This window comes from Pseudorasbora parva, chromosome 4, assembly GCF_024679245.1.
Source record: "Pseudorasbora parva isolate DD20220531a chromosome 4, ASM2467924v1, whole genome shotgun sequence".
In the NCBI taxonomy this organism is placed as follows: domain Eukaryota; kingdom Metazoa; phylum Chordata; class Actinopteri; order Cypriniformes; family Gobionidae; genus Pseudorasbora; species Pseudorasbora parva.
In genome coordinates this window covers 6348919-6372241 of record NC_090175.1, presented here as the reverse complement: position 1 = coordinate 6372241, position 23323 = coordinate 6348919, and the positions used below count along the sequence as shown (strand labels likewise).

General features: G+C 38.2%; 1 protein-coding gene across 1 annotated transcript in view; it reads right to left on the bottom strand.

Annotated features, from left to right (window-relative positions):
* Positions 1-23323, bottom strand: part of gcgrb (glucagon receptor b) — a 67181-nt gene that overhangs the window by 23994 nt on the left and 19864 nt on the right. The window contains 1 exon segment of the mRNA XM_067440679.1: positions 2305-2395. Within this exon segment, the coding sequence (XP_067296780.1) occupies positions 2305-2355 (51 nt within the window). The 5' untranslated portion in view covers positions 2356-2395.

Here is a 23323-nt window from a genome sequence, read left to right as displayed (position 1 = left end):
GATCCTGATGTGGGACCTCTCCAATAGACAAGAGCATCTCCAAGATTTTAATTGACGTTCATTTGTAACATGAGGATTATTAGATGCTTCCTCAAACACGGGTCCCGCACCTTACATACGCCTCAAAAACACCTGAGATAAACGATTCTTCTGATCTAGTCCTGCTAATGATGCCGTTTTAATCTGCAGATGGAACACCTTCTTTCATGTTGAAGTACATCAGATCCTTTTATGAGGCTGGAACTCATTAATGATTAAAAAATCTGCTTCTTCAACAGAACCTGATCACATCTCAGTGATAAAGTCCATAAAGAAGTTGACATGAGTTGAGGCTCATTAAGAGACACACTGTGGTTAATAAATCTGATGATAACGTCAATCATTAGCTATGTTTCCTTACACTTTTTTATGCGTATTTTGGGATATCGCACATCGATACATTTTCTATCCGATACGAAAACAGGCACATAAACTACGATGGAAATGCATTTTTCAAATTAATTCATCGATGCACGTCACCAGAAATGTGACTTTGGTAATGCAACAGCAGTAACCAGCGGAAAAATCTTGGTTGAAAGATTGCTGTTTTGGTCATTCAGGAGTCAGTGGTCAAAGATGCTCGGTACGTTCCCAAACCTCAGCACCTGCCTCTGAGAGCAAGACTACACGTTTATTGAGACGCAAATCGTTTATTAGAATTGAAAATGATTATATATGGTGGCTTGTCCAACATTGTAAAAACATTTTGTTGGCTTAACTAAAACTAAGTAACCTGGTTGCCTTAAAATTTGGAGTTCATTGAAATTAAAAAATTGAGTTGATACAATGAAGGAAATTGGTTTAATAAATAGAAACTCAAAATATTATTGTTTTTGAAGCACATAAAAAATTGATAAAACAATTTGGCATGTTTCACTCTTCCATCACAAATAAAACACACACAATTACCCAATATGCGTACAAAATCTTTTAATAATATTTGAATAAAGCTTGTCAATTATCTAAAATGTTAATCGTGTTAACTCAAAAATGTAAGACAACCAGGTAACTTATTTTCTAAATATTTTTTTTTAGTGTATGTTTCTTAGTGACTCTTAGCTGAAGTTCATCAGGAAGTGACGATTATATTCTCTGTGACTCTTTGGATGGAAACGGTGCCTTATTCACAAATGGACTGCATTTATATAGCGCTTTTAACTTTTTCAGACCCTATGGCCATCCAAAGCGCTTTACATTTTTGCCTCGCATTCACCCATTCATACACCGACGGCGGTGTCAGCCATGTAAGGCACCATCCAGCTCGTCGGGAGCAGCTGGGGTTAGGTGTCTTGCTCATGGACACCTCGACACTTGGTCAGGTGGAGCCGGGGATTGAACCACCAACCTTCCGGTTTGTGGCCAACCTACATGAACCACTGAGCCACTGCCGCCCTCAGAAAAAAAAAATGTTTTATGCGATATTGAAATTCTGCGCATAAGTTACATTCTCAACTTTGGATGGAAACATAGCCAGTGAGATGATTTAATGTCCTGAAGGAGCACTGAAGGCATTTGACCTCAAAAGAAATGGATTGTATATTTAACAGATCTGTGGATGTTGATGATAAAGATATACACTGCACAAATCATTTCATTTCTGCATTTTCATCTTGTTTTCGAGTAGGAGTATCTAAATATCCCCAACACAAGATGCACTTACTGTGAAAATTAAACATGACGAAACTTTACGGTTTGAAGGATTTTTAGTTTTCTTTATGAATTTAACAAAAACTATTTATGTTTAAAACAAGGAAAAGACCATTTAACAATGATATAAAATATATTAATGTATTAATTCGGTCGGTGATATTTAAAATAAAAAAAATAAAAATAAAGTAAATGTTTTTATTTAACGTAAATACATGTTTAAAATGATTTCCATTTCAAATAAATGCTGCTCTTTTGAACTTTTAATTCGTCAAATAATCCTGAAAATACTATTTATCACGGTTTCCAAAAAATAAGAAGCGGCACGACCGTTTTCAACATTGATAATAATCAGAAACGTTTCATAATGAAGGATCATGTGACACTGAAGACTGGATGCAGGATGCTAAAAATTCAGCTTTGATCACAGGAATAATACAATATTTTATACATTGAAAACTTTAATTTAAAATGGTAATATTTCACAATATTACGTATTTTACTGTATTTCTAATCACACAAATGCAGCCGTGGTGAGCAGAACAGACTTCTTTCACACACATGAACTCATGTAACGGTCCTGATGTTGACCGGTAGTGTGTATAGAGGGTGTTTGACCTGAGTGTGTGCGGTCAGTGTGAAGAGGATCAGCAGAAGACAGACGGACATTCCTCACATCCAGCTCATCACTCGCTCTTCATCACACCACCTGTAGAAATACACACACACACACGTTTGTTTTTGTGATTGTGGGGACATTACATAGGCGTAATGGTTTTATACCATACAAACTGTATTTTCTATCCCCTTACACTGCCCCTGCCCCAAAACCTACCCATCACACACACACATGTTGGTCTATGTGGTTTACTGGGACTCTCCATAGGCGTAATGGTTTTTATACCGTACAAACCGTATTTTCTATCCCCTTACACTGCCCCTGTCCCTAAACCTACCCATCCAACACACACACACAGCCCCTAAACCTACCCATCACACACACACACACACAGCCCCTAAACCTACCCAATCACAGGAAACATTCTGCATTTTTGCTTTCTCAAAAAAACATCATTTAGTATGTTTTTAAGGCCATTTGAATTATGAGGACATTTGATATGTCCTCATAAACCACATTTATAGTGTAATACCCATGTAGTTATACAAATTTGTGTCCTCATAAACCACATAAACAGGCTCACACACACACACACACACACACACACACACACACACACACACACACACATATATACACACACACCCCATCACAAGAAACATTCTGCATTTTTACTTTCTCATAAAAACTCCTCCTGTGTGATTTATAAGCCTTTTGAAAAGTGGGGACATGGGTAATGTCCTCATATTCCACCCTCTCCTGTAATACCTGTGTCATACCCATGTCATTATACATGTTTGTGTCCTCATATGTCACACACACGCACATGCACACACACACACACACACACAGTTAAAGAAAGAATTAAAGAGCAGGAGTGTTTGGAAGGGGTTTGAATGTGAAAGTTCTTCACACACATTCAGTTATGAATTAAACTCATTTGTTTTCCCCTCACAGAAACGGCCGTGATCATTGTCGTCAGGATCAGACTCATACAGTGTGTGTGTGTGTGTGTGTGTGTGTGTGTGTGTGTGTGTGTGTGTGTGTGTGTGTGTGTGTGTGTGTGTGTGTGTGTGTGTGAGATATGAGTAAACTCCTATTTTGGCCAAATCCCTGCAGAGCATTCGGAACGGAAGAGATTCGCTCCTCAGATTTCCCACACTGACATTCCTCTGGTAACATGCCATCATATATCTCTCTCTTTCTTTCTCTCTCGCTCACACACACACACACACACACACACACACACACACACACACACACACACACACACACACACACACACACACACTGTAATAATAAGTGCAGAAAACATGACTGATAATCTGTTTTGCTGGAAAAGATCTGCTCCGTCCAACAGTCCCCTTCCACACGACAGCAGAATGTTTTTCTGAAGCCGGAGAACGGAACGAAATCTGAAACGTTTCTGCAAAAAACACCTTTACCATGGTAACATTTTTGGCTAAAACGTTTCAAATTCCATTCCGTTCCAATCTCTCTCTGCTGGACGTCCGTCAGTGTGTGTGTGTGTACTCCAGCCCTGCAGAGGAACGTCTGCACATGAGGCAATTACTGCTAGTGGAGCATAACCACAAAAATGTATACACATACATACACACACACACACACACACACACACACCAGACATAACATTATGACCACCTTCCTAATATCGTGTCGGTCCCCCTGACCCGTCGAAGCATGGACTCCACTAGACCCCTAGAGGTGTGCTGTGGTATTTGGCACCAAGATGTTAGCAGCAGATCCTTTAAGTCCTGTAAGTTCCGAGGTGAGTCCTCCATGGATCGGATTTGTTTGTTCAGCTCATCCCACAGATGCTCGACTGGATTGAGATCTAGGGAATTTGGAGGCAGAGTCAACGCCTCAAACTGGTTGTTGTTCTCCTCAAATCATTCCTGAAGCATTTGTGCTTTGTGTCAGGAGCATTATCTGCTGGAAGAGCCACAGCCACCAGAATACGGTTTCCATGAAAGGCTGAACATGGTCTCAGCAATGCTTAGGTAGGTGGAGCGTGTCAAAGTAACATCCACATGGATGGAGGACCCAAGGTTTCCCAGCAGAACATTGCCCAAAACATCACTGCCTCCGCCGGCTTCTTTCCATAGTGCATCCTGGGGCCATGTGTTCCTCAGGTAAGACACACACACACACACACACACACACACACACACACACACACACACACACACACACACACACACACACACACACACGTTTGTTTTTGTGATTGTGGGGACATTACATAGGCGTAATGGTTTTTATACTTTACACACTGTATTTTCTATCCCCTTACACTGCCCCTGCCCCTAAACCTACCCATCACACACACACACACACACACACACACACACACACACACACACACACACACACACACACACACACACACACACACACACCAAAGCCATCCAGGTGATGTAAAAGAAAACGTGATTCCTCAGACCAGGCCGCCTTCTTCCATTGCTCCGTGGTCCAGTTCTGATGCTCACGTGCCACTATTGGAGCTTTCAGCGGGGTCAGGGGTCAGCATGGGCACCCTGACAGGTCTATGCCGCCCCATAGACAACAAACTGAGCTGCTCTGTGTATTCTGACACCTTTCTATCAGAACCAGCATTAACTTCTGGAGCAGTTTGAGCTCCAGTAGCTCGTCTGTTTGATCGGACCACACGGGCCAGCCTTCGCTCCTCACGTGCATCAATGAGCCTTGGCCGCCCATGACCCTGTGGCCGGTTCTCCACTGTTCCTCTTGGAGCACTTTTGATAGATACTGACCACTGCAGACCGGGAACAGCCCACAAGAGCTGCAGTTTTCTCTTCTATTTTAACTCCTAAACTTGAGCAGAAACTGAAATCGAGCTGCGATATAGAGATGATGTGAAACGCACCTGTGAAGTCTCCTGAGGTTTCAAACTAAACAATTATCTGAGCAATGAACAAAAAGTCACATATTTTCCTTCTTTTTCTTACATATTTGCTTTCCATTTTTCCATTTTAAACTGGTAAAACGGCTTCACCTCTTTTGTGTGATTCGACCCTTTACTGCTTCACAGCTGGAGAAAAAAGATAACCGGAGGGAGGAGAGATAAGGTGTTCAGGGTCTAAAAGGGTTAAAAGCTCCAGAATGAACATACATCCTGCAGATGCTCATTAATTCAGAGAGAGATACGGACCGCACACAAGCCGCATGGCATTATGGGAAATAATGTTTCCAGTCTATCACCTCAGATAATATACGAGGAGAACCGGCGTCCAGCTGAGCCGCTCACAGTTATACCCTCCGTCTTTACCACGGTAATGGATGTTTTAATTAGAGGCCTCAGACTCTAAAGTTCAGTGTGTTTGTGAATGATTTCTCAAATCAGGTCTCTTCCATTTTCAGCTGGAAAAATTCACAAAGACAAACATTCAAGGAGCCGCATCTACACACCAGAAGATCAGAGATTCACACTAGAAAACACCTTACACAAACACACACGACCCTGTGGTGTGTATGTATATATATATATACAATCCTTCACGTTTTAACAGAGACTGGAGAGAGAGAGGGGATTTACCATCAACAGAAATGAAGCTTAATAACCAAAACCTCTGCTGACTATATCATTTAGCCATTGTGTGTGTGTGTGTGTGTGTGTGTGTGTGTGTGTGTGTGTGTGTGTGTGTGTGTGTGTGTGTGTGTGTGTAATGGTCTGAGTAATAGGCTGAATTAGCTCTGGATCTGAAGTGGACTGCGTGCCGAGCCTCTTTAGCTCATTGCTTTTTAAATACTCTCATTATGCGTTTTTTTAAATGAATCATCTGAACGTTTATTGATTTGTAGGAGCTCAAGTAGCGTTTTCAAAAGCAATTAGGATCATTCACACAGAATATAAACAGTGCATGAATCAGCTGCGTATCTCAACCATTAGACGTGTGTTAAATGAGAACGTCTTCAGTCCTGCTCCAGCGTGACGTGTGTAATGCGGCACATTTATGCATCACAATATTTCATTTTCCCCACATAAGCGAGACTGCTGGAGTGTGTTTCCAGAGTAAATAATACTTTACACTTTATATGATTTATATAAATGTCATATTTTTTAAAAATAATTTTATATATATATATATATATATATATATATATATATATATATATATATATATATATATATATATATATATATATATATATATATATATATATATAATGTTTTATATAATAATAATATTTTTTATAATAATATATGTACACACATTTTCATCTGGAAAGTCAAGTTTCTGGTCATTCAGTTTTACGGCAAAACTCACATCATGAAAAAAAAAAATTAACTACACACCTATTTGTTTGATTTTGTCCGCTAATGATTATATATTTGTATTAATTTATTGTTTTTCTCTGTAATGAAGGTCTGTGTGTTCAGTGGATTACGACTCTCAGTTTCCAGGTGTCCCATCGCTGCCAAGCACAGCTACACTTTTTTTTTTCATTTATTAATATGTATTTGTGTCAAAATGACAAACATCTTTTCCTATTCAATTTTGTCTGGAAACGCTTCCAACATTTAGCAGACACTTTTTATCCAAAGTGACTTACAACTGAGGAGTACAGGAAGCGATCTGTCATGAAGAGGCAAAGAAACGCAAAAAACTGCCTTAAATTCAAAGATTTGGACATTACTCTGAGTAGCATAAGCTAGAATATGGAGACAAAAGAGAAAAATGGGAAGAATAAGTAGATTTTTTTTAATCATAAAACTTTCAAACAGATGACTAGAAAAATAGGAGTCTGTTCCATCTCTAGCATGCCCGTGTTTTCGGCACGGCTCGAGCCGTATTGCAGGCAGTGTGCAAGCTCTAACTGATAACATGGGGACCAAAATAAAAACACACACACCACACAGCCAGTGTGTAGCCGGCCTTAACTGTAAACGTTCAATGCAAATTGATAACATACAAAGGAAATTAAATTCATCAAAATCATTTGATGAACGAAGCACACACACACACAAAAAGACAAAGCCCTAAAATGGACAATTATTCTGCATTATCTCAACTATTTTTCAGACAAATAATCATCGGTCAAATTTTACAGTCATGACGCCCTTAATTAGAAAGCACAAAGCAGAGGAAGGATAAGAAGTGTCCAAGTCATTGGATATACCTTGTAGTAATTAAGTCCCATAATTAAGAAATTTAAAAGAGATTTAGAGCAATGACTCTGGCATAGATACCGACTTCACAACAACAACTGTAGCCCGAGAGCTTACTCAGCTTGAGTTCAATGACAGACTGAAGGCCAGGGCTAAACGTCACAGGACCTCTGAGCTCCAGTTTGCCCAGGAGGCATCTGCGAGTCTCTGCTTTGAGCGGGGAGAAGCTCCAGCCGTCTGATGATAAACGTCTGTTTTTCAGCCATTAGATGAAACGGCATGTTTGGCGTAAACAAAATACTGCACATCATCAGCAACACGGCATCCAACTGTGACGCACGATGATGGTGTCGGAGGCACGCTGAGGGACGTTTGAGATGAGACGCATGCAGGAAAACATAAGGAAACCTGGATGGAGTCTCCAACAACTGGGAGAAGATTTATTTCCCGGCTGGATAATGAAACAAAGCCAAAGCTATGCAGGAATGCCTTGAAAACAGAGACATTTGAGTGTTCAGAGTTCAAACAGAAGACTAGTGAACGCTGGGGGGTGAATACTTATGCAATTGATTTTGTTTCTGAAAACCCAACCGGGCTGTAGAAATCTTTCACTTTGACATTAAATAATATGTCTCTGTTGTTCAGACTAAAGAACAACACATTCCTTGGTTGTTCAATTGGTGTAACACAACAAAACCAACAACATGTCTCGTTTTAAAACACAACTGAAGCTTGTGTGAAGCTGTGCACCTGGGAAACACTTTTGGCCCACATATACTAAAGAGTTTACTAAACACACTTTTGTGTGTAAAATATATGCTCAAGTGCAAAAAAAAAGTTATTTTGAACTATCTATTATCAACAAATCCTGAAAAAGGTATCACGGTTTCCACAAAAATATGAAGCGGCACAACTGTAAGCAACATTGATAACAATCAGAAATGCTTCAAATTAGCATATTGTAATGATTTCTGAAGGCCGGAGAAGGCTAATGATAAATGCCCAAATATAAAACAACTGTTCGGAGTATTGCCCGTGTCTAAAATGAAGAAAGAGGTACAGTGGGGGTATTTTTCCCCCTGGGTAGGGCTGGGCGATATGGCCAAAAATTCATATCCCGATATAGCTAATTTGATATCCCGATAACGATATGCATAACGATATAGCAATTTTTCAGTTAATTCAGTTTATGAATAGTCTATACAAAATTGCAATGTGGAAATGCAGTTTGAAATGATATACAAAACAAATAAAGGTAGTATGGACTACATTTTTATTTTATTTAGAACCTTTTTTCAAGCAAGACAGTTGGTAAAGTTAACACCTGCCTAGGGATGTTAACCGATCAAAGTTGTCGGTTGAAAAAAAAAAGTGATCTCTAACTTAGGCTATTATACAGTGGACTAAACGCTACTACAGTTAGCCATCTCATTTCAAAATCTCTTTGTGTGAAGTGAACATATCCCTCGCACTCAATTTTTCATAACTCGCCTGTTTGTACTTAATAAACCAATAAAAACATTTGACGCGAGGTCACAGCGTTTGGGTTTGCGTGCTCACAAGGTTTGCAAAAAGTAAACACTAACAGGCTAAACACTCGAGGTTAGAGCCAGAGCAGACGACAGTATGAAGCGTGCATTTCGCTTAAGATGGGCTTACATTTGGAAATGTATATTACATCTTCATTTCAGTACACATAAGGTGTTGATCGTCTTTCTTTATTATTGTTAGCTCTAACTCGAACTAAAGCGACGTCTCTTCGGAGCTGTCATTTTCTTAAATGAGCCGCGGCAATGTTACAAATGAGCTTCTAAAGCTAGACAAATAGACTTTATTTTCAACGCGATCAGCTTGTACCCAAACCATTTTGAAACTAAGGAGCCATTTGTCCTCAAATTGCAAACAAGCTCCTCGGCGGCGCGTTTGCGGGACTCGTGTTTCGCGCTGTGGGGGATTTTAAAAAAGTGACGTGAGTGGAAGGGAGTGCAACAGTTTGAAAGCAGTAGTTTTTTTTTTAAATTTATTTAGTCAAATCTAGGCGTTTAATTGATTTTCACTATTATAGATTAATGCATGATTTTTCATCGTTTAAGGCAATATGGTGTCTAAATAAAACTCTCTGTGATGTTTTTAAAGAGGAGTCGTATTTTTATTTCTTTTAGAAAATGATTTTTATTGGTTTGATATTAATGGTGTTGTTTGGCATTGTGTGATATTATTTATTTAGTTTCTGTGAATCGTAATAAAAGGGGTTTTGAAAAATATCTCTCTCTCTCTCTCTCTCTCTCTCTCTCTCTCTCTCTCTCTCTCTCTCTCTCTAATGTAAACAGTGATTTCTCATTAAACATTCATCAGCATTTGATCACACACAGCCTGATTTTAATTGATTGTGAGTTCACTGATATATTCATAGTTAGCATCATGTCTGATATTAGACCGTGTGGCTTTCTGTCTGGATAGAAAGTCCAGAAACAGAAGCTCCTGATTTACATGAAACCATAAAGTAGGAGCTTAATATGAAATCCTAGAACTGAGACAGATTTGAATGAATAATCGATGATTTTGTGTAAGTTAATGTCCATTAAAAGAGCAGTTTCTGACACCCATTAGCACACGTTTTCGCTGAGGTTGCGCAGTTCAATGAAATGTCTGGCAATATCAGGCGCACTTAAAGGAACGTCACGAGTGACACTGAGAAAACATCTGGCAACGTCAACGCTTGGATCGTTGCTCTTCAATTGTCCTCGAGTGGCCTGAAGTCCAGCAACATTAATCAGAGCAAAGTTATTACTGAGAAGATGAAGGTTAAAATGAACATTTGACAGCATCTGCGGCGGCCAGAATGAATATTGAACATATAATGAGCAAGGAGCCATTTTATTTAATGGGATAGTGGAACGGAGAGTCCGGTTGGTGATTTTATCTTTTATATTTGTCAGGTAACTGTGTGGTAACCGTACCCTTGCAGATAAATCCTCCTGGACTGACTCGAGGGCTAACTCTCGTGTTTGAACCCTTAAAGATCCAGAACCTTTTAGGGGCGCCTGACGTGCCTCTACTTTTCTTAGTTTTTCTCAGCCATTTTAGCAGTTAGGATCAAGTGCCATATATCATTTTAAACAGGAGAACGTGACGTTTACATTTAGCTCATGTGGTGTCCCAATTTTACATTTGTGTAGTCTAAGAATGGATTTAATTAATATAATTTCAAGAAAACCGGCAGGAAAATGTAGTATTTTTACTGCAGTAAAAATACTATTTTTTTCTGCCACGTCCACCACATGCGAACTCAAACAGAACTGCATGAAGTTTGGATTTTTTTTCCCTTTAGAAAGTTAGACGTGGTTGTTTATAGACTTCAGATGAAATTGTTTCTACTTGTAACAATCCCTCAGCAAGTTATAGCCATTTATTATAATATTATTCTAGGCGTTTCTAGGTTTTTGAGTGAAAACAGCTGTATTTTATTTACTGACAATGTGTCCTAAAAATGTAAAAAATTAAGTAAATAGAAAGATTGATATATAATAACAACACTGAAACAGACGTAGTTTGTCTGTGACGTAGTTACTTCAGTTCATGTAACAGTAAATTATGCATAAATACATGTAAATAATACTCAACCATAACATTAACTCTATAGTAAGTACATGTGAGTGAATAAAAAGTAAATCTATCTATCTATCTATCTATCTATCTATCTATCTATCTATCTATCTATCTATCTATCTATCTATCTATCTATCTATCTATCTATCTATCTATCTATCTATCTATCTATCTATCTATCTATCTATCTATCTATCTATCTATCTATCTATCTATCTATCTCTCCAGAAAAAGAGTGAGCATGTGATGTGTCTTTGTTCAGATTACACTGAACTACACGAGGTGTTTCTGCTCTGGTGGATAAACAGATTAAACACCGGCTGGCAGTTCAGAATGGCTTTCTGTGACTGCGAACACACTTTCACACACATCTTTTTGTGTGAAAGGAGGGCAGGTTGAGCACTCAGGACAGATCACACCATCATCGACGTGGCCGAATGTGTGTGTGACAGAGAAGACAGAGTTGTTTCCTGCTGAAGAGACTACGTGACCAACACACAAGAATACACATTCAATATGTTCAAATGCCACTGTGGCCGCGGCCAACATCAACATGCCACACACACCATATGCAGTCATTACTCCGTGGCAAACCATGCAAGATTAATGTTGTGTGTGCAAATGTGTGTGTGTGTGTGTGTGTGTGTGTCTGCGGGTGATTAAGTGATCTCTGATGTCATCAGTATCCCAGCATTCCACTGCTGCAGATGTTATCAGTCCTACTCCAAAACACACACACACTCACGCGCACACAGACACACTTGCACTCACACACACTCGCACAAACAAACACAACCTCACACACTCTCTCGGCGCACACACACAGACATGCATACACTCCCCCACACACATACACTTGCACAAACAGACACTTACTCACACATACAAGTGCATACCCACATACATACACACACACACACACACACACACACACACAAACTCACTCTTCCACATAAACAAACATACATGCACACACTTACACACACACACACACACACACACACACACACACACACACACACACACACACTTACACACACACACTTATACTTGCACACGCACATATGCGCACACTCACTAACGTGCACACACTCACACTCACTCTCTCTCTCTCTCTCTCTCTCTCTCTCTCTCTCTCTCTCTCTCTCTCTCTCTCTCTCTCTCACACACACACACAAAATCATTTTTGCTTATTTGAACACCTTGTCATGAACCTAATATAAATATATAATACTATAATGTAATGTGTTTAATATTATAATGCCACATTACAAAAAATGAATTGTTCTAAAAATAGCTATACATTTATTTGAGTGATTTTTGTGTTTTGTGAAACGTGACGTAGACATGTTTTTATTCATCGACATCCTGAGGATTCAAAAGTGTGAGACCGCATCGAAAGTTTGAGTTCACCAAAACACTGAAGGCCTTCTCATTCACGCACGGCTTTCAGTTTCTAACCTGCATTGTTATGCAGAAAATTTAACATTTCTATATTCAAATAGCACAGAATATGCAAAATAATGCAAATTAGAAGCAATTTAGACTTCACATTATATACTGGACATGTGTTTGATAATGAGCTCTCTCTCTCTCTCTCTCTCTCTCTCTCTCTCTCTCTCTCTCTCTCTCTCTCTCTCTCTCTCAAACTTCTCCTCTGATTGCTAGATAGCTCATTCAAGAGATTGATCCTCCTCTTCCTCCTCATCATCAGATCTTCCTCAGCACTCTCTGAAAAAAAGGTACAGTGCTGTCACTGGGGCGGTACCCTAAAGTAGAAAAGTGAAAAGGTACATCTTTGTGCCTTAATCTTGGAACATACTCTGCAAGAACAAAGAAATTTGTTCGTTTTCTCGAGGTGGCAAGAACCAGAACAAAGTTTGTTCATTCATACTTCACGAGAAAAGCAGGTGCTGATCATCTGCGTTTCTCCGCATTAACCACACCCTCTTTAAATATATGACCAATCACACAATAGTTCTCGGACACCCGCAAGAAAAAAGTTCTGCTCAGGCGATGTGTCGAGAACAAGCTGCGAGAACTCCCAAACCGGGGCTGCAAGAACAAAATGACGTCATTTTGTTCTTGCAGCCCTGGGAGCGAGAACTTTTTTCTTTGTTCTTGCGGAGTATGTTGAAGCCTTTACTCACCCCTAAACGGAACATATTAGTACCTAAAAGGTACCAGTCCTTTAAAAGTGTGTGTTAGTACCTTAAAGGCTCATATCAGTACTTTAAGAGTGTGTATTAGTATCTTAAAGGTACATATCAGTACTTTAAGAGTGTGTATTAGTATCTTAAAGGCTCATATCAGTACTTTAAGAGTGTGTGTTAGTACCTTAAAGGTTCATATCAGTACTTTAAGAGTGTGTGTTAGTACCTTAAAGGTTCATATCAGTACTTTAAGAGTGTGTGTTAGTACCTTAAAGGTTCATATCAGTACTTTAAGAGTGTGTGTTAGTACCTTAAAGGTTCATATCAGTACTTTAAGAGTGTGTGTTAGTACCTTAAAGGTTCATATCAGTACTTTTAAAGGGGGTTGAAACACTCAGTTTCAGTCAGTGTCATGTCAATCTTGAGTACCTATAGAGTAGCATTGCATCCTGCATATCTCCGAAAAGTCTTTATTTTTTTTATAATTATATAAGAAAGATGCGCTGTTCCGAGTCTTTCCGAAAAAAGCCGAGCGGGTGGGGGCGTGTCGTGTGAGCGGAGCTAAATAGTGACGTGTGCAGCAGCGCGCTGTGTGTTGAGTCGAGTGCGTCGTAAAGCTGTGTCATCCATAACAGCGGGAAAAAAACTTTATTCAAAATAAAAATATGGCTTTTAATCAGATACAGCCATACATCTATGATCCGGAATCAGACCCAGAGGCTGCAGTTGAACAGGAGCAGCAGCAAAAACGACTAGAGCAGGACGTCTCTATGTGGTACAAGTTATACACTAACTATATAATATGCTTAGCGACTTGTGTTATTTACATATTTATACTTGAATTATATCGTCGTATTTTTGTCTTTGAAGGTGTACATGTGGGAAGTGCAGTTGTGCACGTGTGTGTGTGTGTGTGTGTTTACGCGTGGTTTGTGTAGACAATTGTAACGTTAGTAAGCGGACTGGTTTTGCACGGGAGGCTAGTTAACGTTAGTGTTTACATAGAAAGACACGGAATAGTAGCGCATTTGAATGAAGAAGCGTGCTTATTTTGTTCAACATATTTCCCCACTCTTTGTGTATTGTTGTTTGGAGTGCTTTTACAATACACAAACATAAAGTTACACATATAGTGGCCAGCTAAACAAATGTACACGCACTACACATCGCATGCTCCATTGATCAATTAACTATACGTGATCATGTTTGGGCTACTTGATGAGCATAGACAAAAACACAGACATTTGAAGCAGTCTTACTCACCGCCCGCGGTTCTAACAATGGGACTGCTCCATCCTTCAGTATTAGGCGATCGGAAAATCCTGTGTCGAGCTGGGCCTTGTTTATGAAACAGTCGGCACCGAAATGCAGCGAACAGATATAAACATTCGCGCAACTCAGTTGCTGATCCGGAAAAGCAAATTACATCCACTGTTGCCTTAACGCGGGGTTTTTGGGGAATCTGTGCAGGACTGTCTTGGTCTGGCAACCAAAAACGCACTTTTTTGGTGACATTGTTATGTGCACATCACCTGTTCAGCAGCTTACGAGCCAGCGCTTTGATGGGCGTAGCCTGTTGCTTTCGCTCTCTCCCTCGCTCTCTCTCACGCGCTTCCGGTAGAATTGTCCGTAAGGCCCATACAAGGAAATTCCGCCCCCATTAACGTCAAAGGGGACGCATGATCTCAAAAAACTTGCCGAAACTTATGACTAACCGGAAGTAGTATTTTTGACAAAGAAATACTCCCATCAAACGTCCACCTTAACTTTTGAAACTTTGTCTATGTTTAGTATGGGATTCCAAGTCTTTAACAGTGTAAAAAGATCAGTATGCATGAAACAGCATTTCACCCCCCCTTTAAAGGTTCATATCAGTACTTTAAGAGTGTGTGTTAGTACTTTAAAGGCTCATATCAGTACTTTAAGAGTGTGTATTAGTACCTTAAAGGCTCATATCAGTACTTTGAGTGTGTATTAGTATCTTAAAGGCTCATCAGTACTTTAAGAGTGTGTGTTAGTACCTTAAAGGTTCATATCAGTACTTTAAGAGTGTGTATTAGTACCTTAAAGGCTCATATCAGTACTTTAAGAGTGTGTGTTAGTACCTTAAAGGCTCATATCAGTACTTTAAGAGTGTGTGTTAGTACCTTAAAGGCTCATATCAGTACTTTAAGAGTGTGTGTTAGTATGTTAAAGGCTCATATCAGTACTTTAAGAGTGTGTGTTAGTACCTTAAAGGCTCATATCAGTACTTTAAGAGTGTGTGTTAGTACCTTAAAGGTTCATATCAGTACTTTAAGAGTGTGTATTAGTACCTTAAAGGTTCATATCAGTACTTTAAGAGTGTGTATTAGTATCTTAAAGGTTCATATCAGTACTTTCGAAGTGTGTATTAGTACCTTAAAGGCTCATATCGGTACTTTAAGAGTGTGTATTAGTATCTTAAAGGTTCATATCAGTACTTTAAGAGTGTGTATTAGTACCTTAAAGGCTCATATCAGTACTTTAAGAGTGTGTATTAGTACCTTAAAGGTTCATATCAGTACTTTAAGAGTGTGTGTTAGTATATTAAAGGTTCATATCAGTACTTTAAGAGTGTGTGTTAGTACCTTAAAGGTTCATATCAGTACTTTAAGAGTGTGTATTAGTATCTTAAAGGTTCATATCAGTACTTTAAGAGTGTGTGTTAGTACGTTAAAGGCTCATATCAGTACTTTAAGAGTGTGTATTAGTATCTTAAAGGTTCATATCAGTACTTTAAGAGTGTGTGTTAGTATCTTAAAGGCTCATATTAGTACTTTAAGAGTGTGTATTAGTATCTTAAAGGTTCATATCAGTACTTTAAGAGTGTGTGTTAGCATCTTAAAGGTTCATATCAGTACTTTAAGAGTGTGTATTAGTATCTTAAAGGCTCATATCAGTACTTTAAGAGTGTGTGTTAGTATCTTAAAGGCTCATATCAGTACTTTAAGAGTGTGTATTAGTATCTTAAAGGCTCATATCAGTACTTTAAGAGTGTGTATTAGTACCTTAAAGGCTCATATCAGTACTTTAAGAGTGTGTATTAGTATCTTAAAGGCTCATATCAGTACTTTAAGAGTGTGTATTAGTACCTTAAAGGCTCATATCAGTACTTTAAGAGTGTGTATTAGTATCTTAAAGGCTCATATCAGTACTTTAAGAGTGTGTATTAGTACCTTAAAGGCTCATATCGGTACTTTAAGAGTGTGTATTAGTATCTTAAAGGTTCATATCAGTACTTTAAGAGTGTGTATTAGTATCTTAAAGGTACATATCAGTACTTTAAGAGTGTGTATTAGTATCTTAAAGGTACATATCAGTACTTTAAGAGTGTGTGTTAGTACCTTAAAGGCTCATATCAGTACTTTAAGAGTGTGTATTAGTATCTTAAAGGTTCATATCAGTACTTTAAGAGTGTGTATTAGTATCTTAAAGGTACATATCAGTACTTTAAGAGTGTGTGTTAGTACCTTAAAGGCTCATATCAGTACTTTAAGAGTGTGTGTTATGGGTCCTGCACACTGTGCAATTTTTCAAAATCCTTTGCGAATGTCCCTTGTCAGACTGTACGAACATGATCCCCGTGTCACACTGTAAGATCTCAGTTGTCATTAATGTCAGACTGCACGATAGTTTAGGCGCGCTAAAAACGGACGCGCGCAAGAAATCTCACCCGGAGTTTTATATCATCAATGAATGACGCGTTCAGTGACAGTGAGCTGCATTACGCGGGACTGAAATGCTGGCTACAAATACATTTCTAGCTCTCGTTTTGGTCATAGTTTGTCTTGAAAAACCGAGATATTTGACTGTTGTCGTAGGAGAAGTCACACTGCAGGATTCTGTGCCAAATCTTCTGACACTGCCAGAATTTCGTCTGAGGTAAAATTTGATCGCAGAGCTCATTAAGCGGCGGCCGGTGAACATGTCAAACTAACGACCAAAGACGTCAGATTTTAGCCTAGGATCTGAGGAATCTTTTAGGATCTGCTAAATTTGTCTCAGACGGCCAAATCGTTGCCAAAATCGCACAGTGTGCACCCGGCTTTAGTATCTTAAAGGTTCATATCAGTACTTTAAGAGTGTGTATTAGTACCTTAAAGGTTCATATCAGTACTTTAAGAGTGTGTATTAGTATCTTAAAGGTTCATATCAGTACTTTAAGAGTGTGTATTAGTATCTTAAAGGCTCATATCAGTACTTTAAGAGTGTGTATTAGTACCTTAAAGGCTCATATCAGTACTTTAAGAGTGTGTGTTAGTATCTTAAAGGTTCATATCAGTACTTTAAGAGTGTGTGTTAGTATCTTAAAGGTACATATCAGTACTTTAAGAGTGTGTGTTAGTATCTTAAAGGTACATATCAGTACTTTAAGAGTGTGTATTAGTATCTTAAAGGTTCATATCAGTACTTTAAGAGTGTGTGTTAGTATCTTAAAGGTTCATATCAGTACTTTAAGAGTGTGTGTTAGTATCTTAAAGGTTCATATCAGTACTTTAAGAGTGTGTGTTAGTATCTTAAAGGTACATATCAGTACTTTAAGAGTGTGTGTTAGTATCTTAAAGGCTCATATCAGTACTTTAAGAGTGTGTATTAGTATCTTAAAGGTTCATATCAGTACTTTAAGAGTGTGTATTAGTATCTTAAAGGCTCATATCAGTACTTTAAGAGTGTGTGTTAGTATCTTAAAGGTTCATATCAGTACTTTAAGAGTGTGTGTTAGTATCTTAAAGGCTCATATCAGTACTTTAAGAGTGTGTATTAGTACCTTAAAGGCTCATATCAGTACTTTAAGAGTGTGTGTTAGTACCTTAAAGGTTCATATCAGTACTTTAAGAGTGTGTGTTAGTACGTTAAAGGTTCATATCAGTACTTTAAGAGTGTGTGTTAGTACCTTAAAGGTTCATATCAGTACTTTAAGAGTGTGTGTTAGTACCTTAAAGGCTCATATCAGTACTTTAAGAGTGTGTGTTAGTACCTTAAAGGCTCATATTGGTACTTTAAGAGTGTGTGTTAGTATCTTAAAGGTTCATATCAGTACTTTAAGAGTGTGTGTTAGTATCTTAAAGGCTCATATCAGTACTTTAAGAGTGTGTATTAGTACCTTAAAGGTTCATATCAGTACTTTAAGAGTGTGTGTTAGTATCTTAAAGGTTCATATCAGTACTTTAAGAGTGTGTATTAGTACCTTAAAGGTTCATATCAGTACTTTAAGAGTGTGTGTTAGTATCTTAAAGGCTCATATCAGTACTTTAAGAGTGTGTATTAGTACCTTAAAGGTTCATATCAGTACTTTAAGAGTGTGTGTTAGTATCTTAAAGGTTCATATCAGTACTTTAAGAGTGTGTGTTAGTATCTTAAAGGTACATATCAGTACTTTAAGAGTGTGTATTAGTATCTTAAAGGTACATATCAGTACTTTAAGAGTGTGTATTAGTACCTTAAAGGTTCATATCAGTACTTTAAGAGTGTGTGTTAGTATCTTAAAGGTTCATATCAGTACTTTAAGAGTGTGTGTTAGTACCTTAATCACATAATCTGCACCGGATGGTCGTGGGCGGGGCGGTTGACGCAAGTCTCTACTTATAATTACTTTGTTTTATACAAACTGTTCAATCAACTATCACAAACTATACATCACTTGAAAGCTAAAACACTCAAGATTCATGTTCTGAACTCGTTTTTGCAATAAATACACCAGGGAGGAAAGGGTTAAATAAAATGCTGAGGCACTAGCTATTTTTACATTAGCATAATAAACGCGGTACTCATCTTTCATCTCCTGACGTTCAGATCAGATCGGACGAATCGACGAAACAACAGCATACATGTCTATGTAAGAGTCCACTCTTCAAAATGCATCCCACTTTTAATCCAAAACAACGAAAAAATAAGGGGAAAAAACTAAAAATCCTCAGTTGTTTGCATGAGTTTTTTGCGTTAGAGTAATCAATCATGTCCATTTTCAATGAAATAGCGATTATAATCATTATTTTGACAATCCCCCGTACTGTGGACTGTTCCGGTCATAATAAAGGTCCAGGTCTCTCTCCTTCAATTCTTGCTCTCTGATGACACGATATAAACGTTTTATTTAAATTCTCAAAAAAAGGGGCGAGGATTAAGAGGTTAAAGGTGCCTTTTGGGTTTTGTACCTTAGGGTACCGCCCCAGTGACAGCAATGTACCTTTATTTCTGAGAGTGTGTGCTGTGCAGATGGATGACGTTCTCTGGGTGTTGTGCTGTGAATGTGGGCGTTGATCCTTCACCCGCTGAGACACATTAATCTGCAACCCCTTTAATTCTCCACGGAACTCAGAGGAATGTCAAATATACAGAGTCTGTACTGTTAAATCTCCTGCATACTGTACACAAGGCCCGCTCACGATATAGAGGAAATACACACATACTGAGATTTAATTAAATAAACGCATGCGCTACCGGATTCAGTGTGAATCGTGCCATTTACAGATAGTCTGAAACCGCTACGGAGCTCTGCACATGACGTGAGCCCAAAATATATACACACTGATCAGGCATAACATTATGACCATTCACAGGTGAAGTGAATAACACTGATGATCTCTTCATCACGGCTCCTGTTAGTGGGTGGGATATATTAGGCACACTCTAAAAAATAAAACATTGGGTCAACAAAAAAAAATATGTTAACGTTTTCCACTAGAATTTTAATGTTAAGACTACTGGCAGAATTACATTAATTCTAAACGATATTTTGAGTATGGTGAATTACCTTTTATGCAACAATAAAACACATTTTTAAGTAACATGAACTTAATAATTTTCTACATGAATGCAAGTAATTAAGTTGATCCAACATAATGTTTTAAGTTAGGTGAAGAAGTTTAGGCCACAATAAAAATGCATTTTTAAGTAACATGAACTTAATAATTTTCTACATGAATGCAAGTAATTAAGTTGATCCAACATAATGTTTTAAGTTAGGTGAAAAAGTTTTTTGGCCACAATAAAACACATTTCTAAGTAACATGAGCTTAATAATTAAGTTGAGCCCTGTCCTATAGAAAATAATTTTTCCTGTGTTTTCCAGGAGGCAATTTTTTAAATATAAACAGACACCATTAATGATATTTTTTTTTCTCCTAATGATATTCAGGCTTACCATGTTTTTGCTCTTCTGTCATGACCGTGAGAAAAAATCTTTAGCCACACTCAGCCTCCCGTTTGTTCCGACGAAGAAAAATATAACGTATATGTAATAAATAAAAAATATATATCGAACGTTTTATCGAACACATTTTTATTAATAGCCTATTGATTACATGTCTATCTCGAGACATGTCGTTTTATCGCCCAGCCCCACTGTAACCCATGTGTTTAACTAATTATCACATTCACGGTCTTAACGTGAATATTAAACCTTATGAAATATGGTTCTCCAAAATAAATTCTTAACAGACGAGAGCAGGCTGTAAAACACACTTTTTTGTGGTAAAATACGAGCAGAAGGTTAAAAAAAAAAAAACGAAATTTGGATAAATAAATAAAACGAAATTTAGGAAAAAATTAAACGTAATTCATAGGGCCCTACATAATTCCGACTGGTTTTGAGCAAAGTATCTGAACAAATAGTGTAGCTAAGTTAGCTCAATTAGTGACAGGCTACAGCTATAACGTTAGCTAACTTTACCTCCTCGGCACACAGACTAGTTATAACGTTACTATCAACACTGCGCAGATTTCAGAGTAAGGACTTACAGATTTCAGTATTTGGTTACAAGTATATTTGGCCATGGGCCAAAAAAAAATGCCACTAGATGGCGGGCCAGAATATAGTCAAGGGATAATTTAATAAATAAATAAATAAATAAATAAATAAATAAATAAATAAATAAATAAATAAATAAATAAATAAAAATAAGTCAAAACATAAAAGAGGATTTGAATAAGCCCATTATTGGCATGTTTGATTGCTCTTATCGAACTATGTTTTATTATTTCCACTTTCCATATTGTGAATTATAAATGTATTTTAATTTGCTTGTTACACATGGAACCTATTGTAATACTTATTTGACGTCATGTAGCTTACTTTTAGCTCAGAATTATTCCTTGGCATCCTCACGTAGTAAACTGCATTTTTTTGCAATCGTTTGCGTTTTAGAGGCAGGCTAAACGATTAGGCTACTACATCGAGTGCAGACTAGTGATGTTAACATTTAAGATAGCACTATCAAAGAGTCTAAAGAGGAAAGTTAACAGCGAAAACAGGGCATACAAAGAAGAATGGGAAGACATCTGTGCATGCATCCTACCTGGTTTTGTGAATGCAAAGCTGGTGTGTCTAATCTAAGCATGGCACCTTTTTGCTGGTTCTTGTCAATATTTTTTGATAAAAAGGAAGCTGAATTTGAGTTGTTATTGTTCACGTGTTGGTGCTGACGCCTCGCGATATAATCAAACGTTTCAATATTTCACTGTTCGTTTTGTCATCATACCACACATTTCATGAGGCTCTTTTAGAGGCGTGTCTAGCGATCTATTCCAGACTCTTGAATGTCTTTCAGAACTTTTCAAATTGAAAGCTCTGACTTTATCCTAAAATAAAACATTACTGCTAAAACGTTGCTGTATTTAAAAAAAAAAGGCAAAATCACTAAAGACAAAATTGATTGAATGTTGATATAAATTCGCACTTCCCGCTCTGAGCGGGGCTCGAACTCGGGTCTATTCTGCACGGGAGTCTGACGCTCTAACGATGAGACTAAACGCTGCGTAACGTTCCACTGGCCACTAGACGAAGTGATCGTCTCTTGAAATAACGGGAGTTTACCTGCACAGTTCTCATTAACTCGCCTCCGTTACACTGACAGATATATTTCTGAACCAGCCGCTATCAAAACAATCTGCCAGATTCGGCAGATGCGGGCGCGCCGCGGGCCAGATATTATCGCTGGCGGGCCATGCACTTTTTGCCCGCGGGCCGCCAGTTGCCGACCACTGAAGGCTGATACCAACTGAATCCTGAGCGAATGCGAATATGTGTAATTAAGCATAAAACTACTTACCATTCACCACATGCTTCACTCGTCTCGTTGCATGGCCTTGCGCGCGGAAACTGTGGGCTAGCTGTTTGCACGTCATCAAATTGTTTTTTACATTAACAGAACTTAAAATTAAATTGTTTCTTGATTAACTGAAAATGTTAAACTCTGACAAGTCATGATAGTATATTTCATCAATAGGCATAATTTGTGTGTCATCCCAACTCAATAAAATAACAATTACAATTAAAAAGTCTAATAGTTTCTCAGAACTTGATTTTTTATTTCACAACAATATATATATTTAAGTAATGACTAAAGGTCCTCTGAATTAGTTTTTAGAGTCGTCAAAGTTGATGAGTTAGAAGCAGGAAAAATGGGCAGGCGTAAGGATTTGAGTGAGTTTGACAAGAGTCAAAGTGGTCTGCAGTGGGCAGTGTCTATCAAAAGTGCTCCAAGAGGAACAGTGGAGAACCGGCCACAGGGTCATGGGCGGCCAAGGCTCATTGATGCACGTGAGATCAAACAGACGAGCTACTAGAGCTCAGACTGCTCCAGAAGTTAATACTGGAGATATATTTAACCCATTATAAAGTAAGATTTCTAGCTTCCGGCTTTCTTATGAAGAAAGTGTATCGACTCTTGCAGTTCAAAACGCTTATGCCATGTCCAACGTCATTCACCAGATACATTCTTTTCTGTAAGCTGAATACGGAAACTAGATATTTTACTTTATAAAGGTTTAAATATGGATATTTTTTCTCACATAAACACTTTTCTTCAGACGGCTTTTATTAACCCTGGGGGCTGTGGATTACATTTATGAGGGATGGATGCACTTTTTTGAGTTTCAAACTCATGTACTGCCCTTATAAAGTTCGGAAACATCAGGATAATTATTAAAATTACACCAATTGTGTAGCCTGGATGTCAGCCGAACCTAGCCCCGCCCACTAATTGTTTAGGTCGGGCAGTTTCGGTCTGGCCTTGCTCCATAGAGGAGTAATTATCCCCGAACAGAAACTGACCAATGAAATCATCAGGGCGGGCTTTAGAC